This window comes from Osmerus eperlanus, chromosome 12, assembly GCF_963692335.1.
Source record: "Osmerus eperlanus chromosome 12, fOsmEpe2.1, whole genome shotgun sequence".
In the NCBI taxonomy this organism is placed as follows: domain Eukaryota; kingdom Metazoa; phylum Chordata; class Actinopteri; order Osmeriformes; family Osmeridae; genus Osmerus; species Osmerus eperlanus.
In genome coordinates this window covers 1,551,640-1,560,542 of record NC_085029.1, presented here as the reverse complement: position 1 = coordinate 1,560,542, position 8,903 = coordinate 1,551,640, and the positions used below count along the sequence as shown (strand labels likewise).

At 42.7% G+C, this 8,903-nt stretch overlaps 1 protein-coding gene across 1 annotated transcript; it reads right to left on the bottom strand.

Annotated features, from left to right (window-relative positions):
* Positions 1-214: 214 nt before the first annotated feature.
* Positions 215-5,007, bottom strand: LOC134031619 (uncharacterized). Its single transcript, XM_062475327.1, has 2 exons — positions 4,263-5,007; positions 215-451 (listed from the first exon to the last, which is right to left on the bottom strand). Exons 1-2 carry the CDS (start codon positions 4,956-4,958, stop codon positions 215-217), a joined length of 933 nt encoding a protein of 310 aa, XP_062331311.1. The 5' UTR covers positions 4,959-5,007.
* Positions 5,008-8,903: the final 3,896 nt, after the last annotated feature.

The window sequence follows — 8,903 nt, the reverse complement described above, 5'->3', positions numbered from 1 at the left end:
AGAAAGTCCGGAGCAGTTTCAACATTCCCCACGAAAGCACGCTGGTATTTTCTTCCAGATCTCGTGTGGTAAGGAGACTGTCCACCATCTCCTTCCGGTTCCTCTACGTAACGTTCCGGAACAAGAGGATAAAGTGGTCGATATGGTGGTGGCCCAATCGTAGGTGTGCTACCTGTAGCCGCAGCTCCCGTCTCTGGGATCAGCGCTGGCGCTGCTAGCGGCTGCCGTTCGTATTGCCATTGCAGTTTCTGTTGGAGGGCTTGAAGATGTAGAATTTGCTGTTGTACATCTGGTTGAAGAAGCACCCCCTGGACGATTGCTGGGACATCACCCAATAAGTCCTGGTCTGCTGGCTGTTGAGGTTGCTGCGCTGGAACCGCAGCTGGCACTGGATCTTGGACTGGGGCTGCTGCTTGTGCTGGAGGTGCTCGCGGTGGGCCAACCAGAAGATCTGAGTCGCGAACTTTGAAACATTGAGAAATAGGTGAATTTGTCCCTATCCTACTCTGTCGTAATAAACCCTCTTGATTCCATTCACCAAAAGCTTTCCAATCTGCCTTGAATCTATTTCATTTTAAAAAACAATCTTTAGTTTCTTCCTCTTTCTGGGTAAGATTGAATTTTAATGTCCTAAGTTGTTTAAGAGAAAATGACCCTTCCTCCGGAAATCCATAGTCGTCTATCCAAATTGAAATTTGCGATAAGCTACTGTTGCCATAATTTCGCTTCATGTAATTCATATTTGGACAGGATAAATCTGCCCCCAGACCATCATAATTCTTGCTTGAACCACAAACCATGTTTTACTTCTTGAAAAGAAACAAACACAAAAGTAAAATCAAGTAATTATCTCTTTCTTTTTTTAAATTTTTTTTTAACAATATTACGACTTTTCCAATGCAATTATACCCCTACTAAACACTTTCGTAAATTACAAATAATCAAACAAAATAGAAAATAATTAAAATGTTGATGTTTGTAATTTGTATATAGCCGTTAAATTTAACACCTTTTGGTACTCATACTTCTTTTAATCTCAAAAAACATAACTTTCAATTAACAAAAAATAAACTTGAACACGCGTGTAAAAAACTCAAACCCTTGTTTTGAAAATCCCTCAGGATACATCCTAACTTTTGTTCTCCACCTTCAGGGACTCAAACCCTTTGTAAACACTCTCACTCACACAGCTGATTACCTCACTTAGTATACTTTCTCTCGGGACTTAGAATCAAGTTTAGGCCGTTAATAAATTAGAACTGCACCAATGCCAATACAATTTCTCAAACTATCACTAACCCAACATATTCTAATCTTATAGGGTCTCCAAAAGACACATAACACGATATAACATGTGAATTTATCTCCCTCTATGTGTTTGTTCGTCAACAACACTACCTCTATGTGTGTCCGTCGACACACTTCTGCAGACGTTTTTTTACGACTTACACGTAAAATATAGGTTCAACAACCTTACCTTATTAATTCGTACGACTTTACACGTACAGGACAGTTTTACCTCTGCCCAATTATTTACTTAACCGAATTATTGACAATAGCCTAAAAACACACATTTAGACAATTCAATATCACACAGTGACCAACAGAATATCTCACCGGTTCTTTCAAGATCCCGCGTCAGCAAAAGCGTAACCAGCCAGGCCCCCCCGAATCGGCCCCGCCTTCTCCGACAATTTGGACGGAGGTATGAGCGGCTAACGCCGGATTGATCAGATCACCTTTTCTAAGGGAGTCCTGTCCGTTGAACGCTGAGCAAACGAGGATCCCCTTACGGGCCACCAAAGTGTAAAGGTGGAAATTCAAGTGGCACTGTGTAGATCTAAGTAGTCAAGAGATGTGGGTTTATTACAATTTATTTAGATTATACAATTACGTAATATTAAACAAAGCTTTGCTGATCAGTCATAACGAAGGACGTGCTAACCACAGTTCGTTCGCCAGAGTGATAAAGAACAATCACAAAGCTTGTGCTTTTATACACTTAAAACAGATCCCCTAATAAATGTTCAATTCATCAATGCAGTGGTCTCTGTGATTGGCTAACACTGGTCAGTGACAGTTAAGACAATATAACCCCCCAGGTCAAGTGACCAAAGTCTTTTGATGTCACGGCTCTTTCTCTAAATGAGGACAGTAAAGATACCCTTAATGAAACACAAACAGGACACAGGACACAATCTCCTCGGCCAAAAAGTCAGGGCTGCTAGATCAACTGATCCATCTACCCATCTCCCTTTAGGCCACAGAACTCAAACATCCCCCAACCTCCGTGCCCCTAGCTTCTCAATCAGGCATCATAAACCAACACCATAAATAACTTAAGACCAACTGCAACATCCATTTGTTTAAACACAACCTCAGTCTATTAAAAATACATTCTTAGTAACTATATCAAAAAATGCCATCACAGTATGTGAGGAAAAGGACCTTAAAGTCAATTCTGAAGGTAACAGGGAGCCAGTGTAAAGTAGCTAGGACAGGACTAATGTGTTCTCTCCTTTTAGTTTTGGTTAATAATCTAGCTGCAGAATTTTGAATGAGCTGTAGTCTTTCAGTCATTTTCTTGGGAAGACCAGTGAAAAGTGCGTTACAGTAGTCCAGCCGGCTGGATATAAAAGCATGAATTAACTTCTCTGCATCATTTTGGTTTATGAATGGTCGTACCTTTGCTATATTCCTCAGGTGAAAGAAAGATGTTTTGGTCACTTTATTAATGTGAGAGTTGAAATTGAAATCTGAGTCCAGGATTACACCGAGACTCGTCACCTCTGGTTTAAGACAGGGGGTTAAGCCTCCAAGATTCTTAATAAGCATCTCTCTTTTGGATTTGGGGCCACATAGTAGGACTTCGGTTTTGTCTTCATTTAATTTAAGAAAGTTATCATTCATCCATTTGTTTATTGCCAACAGGCAGTTGGTAATGGAATTGATGGCCGTTGCATCGTTGGGTTCAGTGGATATATATAGTTGTGTGTCATCCGCATAGCTATGGAAATCTATGTTATGTTCTCTGATTATGTCGCCGAGTGGTAACATATAAAGAGAAAAAAGTAATGGACCTAAGCAGCTTCCTTGAGCAACCCCGTAGCAGTTCTCATGTTTCTTGGACCTATGGTCACCTAAACTAACATAAAACTTCCTTCCTGTGATATATGATTTCATCCAGTTCAATACACTATCCGTGAACCCAATAAGCTTTTCCAGTCTATTGATTAGGATGTCGTGATCAATTGTATCAGATGCTGCACTGAGATCTAACAGGATAAGGATAGAGACTTTATTTGCATCAGAGTTTAGTCTGAGGTCGCTAATTATTTTGGTGAGAGCAGTTTCAGTACTGTGATATTTCCTGAAACCTGACTGCGAGACTTCCAGGATGTTATTTTCTTCAAGAAAAGAATTTAATTGGACTAAAACTATCTTTTCCAGTACTTTACTAATAAATGGAAGGTTTGATATTGGTCTGTAATTTGCCAGTAGACTGTTATCCAATTTGGGTTTCTTTAATAGGGGCTTTACAACAGCTGTTTGGAAGGCATCTGGGAAGACACCAGTTCTAAGGGATGTGTTTATAATCTCTAGCACCGGACCTGAGACACTATCAAACACTCTCTTAAAGAATGTTGTGGGTATAGGATAAATATCTGAGGTTGTGGAGTTAGATTTGTTGACAATTTTGGAAAGTTCACTAAGTGTGATACAGGTAAATGTGCTCATGGTTATGTTGCAGAATCTACTGATGTCAGTTTCGACCCCACTATTAATAATACTAGCTCTGATCAAAGTTATTTTGTTCTTGAAGAACAAAGCAAGCTCTTCACATTTAACTGCTGAGGATGGAGGTGGGGCAGGGACAGTGTTTAGCATCTGGTCAATGGTGGAGAAAAGAACTGGAATTTCTGGCATTTTCTGTAATAATGTTGGAGAAATATTCTCTCCTTGCTAGACGGATGGTTTTGTTATAGGTGGTTAGTGTATCTTTGTAGATATTGTAGTGGATAGTGATCTTTGTTTTCCTCCATTTTCTCTCTCTGCTGCACGGCATTTTCTTTTCGTTTCACTAACATTTTGATTTCTCAGCCATGGGGAGGTTCTGCTTGTGTACTTCTTTTTGGTTTTCAGTGGCGCAACAGAGTCTAACACAGATAATAGTGCATCATTGAGGTTCTCTACCATTTCATTCGAGAGCAATCATGATTAGTCGGCTCATATAGAGCAAATTGTTCAGGAAATGTCATCACAGCTGTATCGTCTAAATATCTTCTATGGACTAAGAATTCTTTTTTGGTTTTTGTTAGGATAATTTCCACATTAAAAAGTATATAATGATGGTCTGAGAGGGGTAGATCAGTTATTGAAATATTATTGATATTTAGTCCAGTTGTTATCACTAGATCTAGTGTGTTTCCGTGCCGGTGTGTTGGGTCTGTTATGTGTTGAATTAGATTGAAACTGTCGAGGAGATTTAAGAGCTCAATAGTTCTTGGGTCTGCTTTTTTATTTACTTGGATATTTAAATCTCTGTTTAAAACTACTTTGTCATATCTAGTGACACATAGTGATAATAGTTCAGAGAATTCTTGTATGAATATTGGCGAGTGCTTGGGTGGCCGATATATAATAACAAAAAGTATTGATTCGGTTTTGAGCTCTATAGCAAGATATTCATATGATGTGAATTCACCTAGCTCAGTGATTTTGAACAACAGTTTAGAGGAGAAAATAGCTGCGACTCCTCCACCTTTTTTTGATTTCCTAGAAACTTGGTGAAAGCTGTAATCGGGCGGACACGCTTCTATCAAAGTTGCTGTTGCCGTGTCATTGTTTAGCCAGGTTTCTGTTAGACAGATGCAGTCTAAGTTGTTTTCTTTGACCAGATCATTAACTAGAAATGTTTTGTTATTTAGTGATCTAACATTTAGAAGGGCCAGTTTCATCTGTGGGCTATTAACAGATAAAACAGGGGTAGATAAATCTGTTGGAAGAATATGGATAGTTCTGTGACTTCTAACACTAGTTTCAGGTTTGTAACCATGCATTTTACCATGCCATTTTCTGTTTGTGATGATGACCGGTATGTCTAATGAAATAGCATGGTGGCTGTCCGAGCGTAGCTTTTCTATGGGAAGGTCTATGTCACAAGGGAATTCATCCGGGGGGTGCAGATCTGTGCAGGGCCCATGTCCTTGCAGGAGGCTGTTTGAATGTTCTGTTCTGTTCCATGGGAGGTTGTTTGGGGTGCGTCAGTCAGCTTAGACACAACAGGGATAGGGAGAGAAGCTTGATTTCTGGTCAGGAGCACGTGACTGATGTTTGCTGTTAGTAGTCGAGATCCTCTACGGTTTGGGTGGAGTCCGTCAGCTTGAAAACGGTCTGCACAGTTCCAGAACACATTGAAATTATCGATAAATCTCAGTTTGTGTGTCAGACAGACAGATGCCAACCATGTGTTGAAAGATAGTAGTCGACTGAAGGCTTCTTTTCCTCTGCGAAAGCATGCAATCGGTCCACTGATGAATACATCTTGATATCTGTTGATTGTGTTCAGTAGCTGGGTGAAATGTTTTTTAAGTATCTCAGTGCCAGTTTTCTTGTGTAGGATATCAAACGAGCCAATGTGGATGATAATCTTAGGGTTGTTTGGTTTATTGTTGAGGATTGTTTGTACCTCTGACGACAGTTCCTCAACAGATGTGTTGCTAAGACAAATATTTTCTGTCTTTGCCAGTTTAACATTTGCTGTCATGGCATCTCCAATCAAGATAGTGGCCATATGTGGTGTTGTGTTTGCATTTCTAACGTTTGCCTTATCAGTAGCTGCGGGGCCAGTTCTTATCTTATTTGGGTTAGCAATGATAGGACCTTGTACTAGACCAAGGTTAGCCACTGTGTCAGTGCTAGCAGTAGATTCTATAGTGCTAGCAGTGTTAGCTCCTCTAAGTGTTGATGGGCTGTGGGTAGTCTTAGCATACCTTGGATCTTGATAATCCTGTGATATTGTTGTCTGATTAGGCTTGATAGGGGGTCGAACAGCGCCCCGAGTGGTCCGAGAGGGGCTTGGAGTGAAATGGGGGACTCCCGGTCGCAGCAGACGATGATGTGTTGGATTTGCATGTGTGTAGTAGCTACCGTCATGGTGTGTCGGCGATCTGGGCCCTTCATGTTTGTTAGCTGCGTGGCTAGCACTCCTGTGCCTCTTCGCCTTGGATTCCACACACAAGGGAGAGAAAGTTCCCAGTGGTTCGAAACTGTTTCTGAGTGTGACAGGAGGAGAGGTGATGCGGGAAGAGTTTCTGCCTCGCTTTTTTTGCTGTTTATCCTTGGTGACAGTCCCATCTCCGATGAAGGTAGAAGCGGTGCTAGGCCTCTTTGGTTTAGCGCCGAGAGCAGGCCATGACTCATCCGGTCCAACGGCCGGTGGAGAGAAAGCTGGTTCCAAGGGTGGCTCATTGGCAGGTAGCTTAGCCTCCGGGCTAGGTAGCATGGAATCTATAAAGTATTCGGTCTCTCTGATATCTAAGAGGGTTCTGACTCTTAGCTCCAGTTCGACTATCCTCTGAGTAAGTTGTTTGCAGTCATTACAAGCCATAGTTCTACAGGGAACAAGCTTTAGCTTGCTTGCCTGTGGTCAGTCTTGGAGGGCATCCCAAAATACTTCTGTTCTCCTTGGGCTTCAGTCCTCTCAGGTTGTTCCTTTTTGTAGTATTTGATTTTGAGTAATATCTTCAAAAACTATCCAAATGATTGAAACTTTCAGAGCATTTCTCCGTGAATAACTAGACAATACGATAGAAGCCAAGCAGGAAAGCACGCAGGGAAGGTCAGGGGGAGAAGAGGGAAATAAAATGCGACTGCCTTCGTTGAGAGCGTTAGAGAGAGGGTCTCAGCCTTGAGATGTTTCTCAGGTGGTAAAAAGAAGTTTGGCAGATGGATTTAATGTGTGCATCAAAGGACAATGATGAGTCCAGCTTGACACCCAGGTTTGTGACGAGTGAGGAGAGAGGGGTGGGGTAAACATTTATGGGGATGTTGGTGATACCAACCTTTTTTGTTTGATGGGGGGTGCCAATAAGAATGGCTTCTGACTTGCTGCCATTTAGCTGTAGGGAGTTGTTGCTCATCCAGTGCTGGATGTCATCCAGGCATTTGGTAGTCCGCGATAGTGCCAGGTGTTTGTCAGGTGAGGTTCAATTGGATGTTATAACTCCGAAGTATTTTTCTCAGGGGCAGCATGTAATTTAAGAAGAGCAGGGCTTGCATACCACTATCAACAGAACAGTAACTGTCATGTACCAGTGGAGGCGCTGGCATGTACCACTAGCTACTGTCACGTACCACCAGGACTGACCCCTGGGGAACACCAGAGGTAACGCATCTAGTGCTGGAGGTGAGATTGCCAAGGGCAACATATTCCTGTCGTCCTGTGAAATAGGAATAAAAGAATTCCAGGGCAGTGCCTGTAATTTCCACCTCCTGGAGGCGCCGATACAGGATACCATGATCCACTGTATCAAAAGCGGCACTTAGATCCAGCAAGGTAAGTAGACTGGGGGAGCCAGAGTCTGACGACCTTAGGAGGTCATTTACCACCCTCACCAGAACACTTGTTCAACCTCCACATCTTTTCTAGTCAAATTAGCAATTCTGTGGTAGCCTACATTCATACTGAAAGTATATCCACTTTATATTGTTGTTCTGTTAACTAGCCAGCCCCTTTGAAAGCAGCTGAATATCGTTTGTAAAAGCAAATTTGCTTTGAAATAACGAAACAGATTTTCCCTGTTTTCCTTACATTCCTTACACACCCACCTCACAGTACTGGTGCTGGAGATCAACACACCCACCTCACAGTACTGGTGCTGGAGATCAACACACCCACCTCACAGTACTGGTGCTGGAGATCATCTCACCCACCTCACAGTACTGGTACTGGAGATCATCACACCCACCTCACAGTACTGGTGCTGGAGATCATCACACCCGCCTCACAGTACTGGTGCTGGAGATCATCTCACCCACCTCACAGTACTGGTGCTGGAGATCATCTCACCCACCTCACAGTACTGGTGCTGGAGATCGTCACACCTACCTCACAGTACTGGAGATCGTCACACACCCGCCTCACAGTACTGGTGCTGGAGATCGTCACATCCACCTCACAGTACTGGTGCTGGAGATCGTCACATCCACCTCACAGTACTGTATCATTGACAGGGGGAGCTGCACAATTATATATATAACTACTATTAATAAATGATCCAAACTTGTCCACTCGTGATGCTAATTTGAATGGAACTGCAGTTGTGCTAGCTGCCTCTCTGCATCCGCGGCAAACGCATCAGCGGACTGCTCCGTGTCAGACTCCGTACAATTAACATCCGATTCTCCAATCGGATTTTCCAGAAATTATTTTTTTGGGTGTTATCAGGTTGCTTTGGTCTTTCTTGGGGGTGCTGAAGCACCTGTTAGCCCCTCCTTAGCGCCGCCCATGCTCACAGTACTGGTGCTGGAAATCGTCCCACACCCATTCTGTAGCTTGAGGTGTTGCCTCTCCTTTAAACCCTGTCAGTCCTGCTTGTGTGTGCTGCCGTGCTGAGTGGGAGCAGGAAGAGGCGGCCACAGCCTGGCCATGAGGCGGCTGGGGCCGCTGTCCTTGGTGCTGAAAGCACCCGGGAGGACTCGTCTCTCTGTGTGACAATGGTGTGAAAATCCCGGAAATATGATGCTGTTGTTGCGGCATTACATAATCCATTTATTATATGCAATATTGTTAAGATCATAATTAGATTAGTTAAATTAGTATGCACTACTCCTTGGCACTAACCACTAGAAGGGTGCATTTGTAGTCCTAACTTTCCTTGTCTGTGCAAACTTTCATGGCG

Excerpts from the sequence above, each read along its gene's own strand:
- LOC134031619 (XM_062475327.1), bottom strand. The coding sequence starts at position 4,958 with ATGAAACTGGCCCTTCTAAATGTTAGATCACTAAATAACAAAACATTT. Across the intron at positions 452-4,262 it reads GATATTTAGACGATACAGCT|ATCTTCTGGTTGGCCCACCG; the intron begins GTGATGACATTT and ends TTCGCGACTCAG.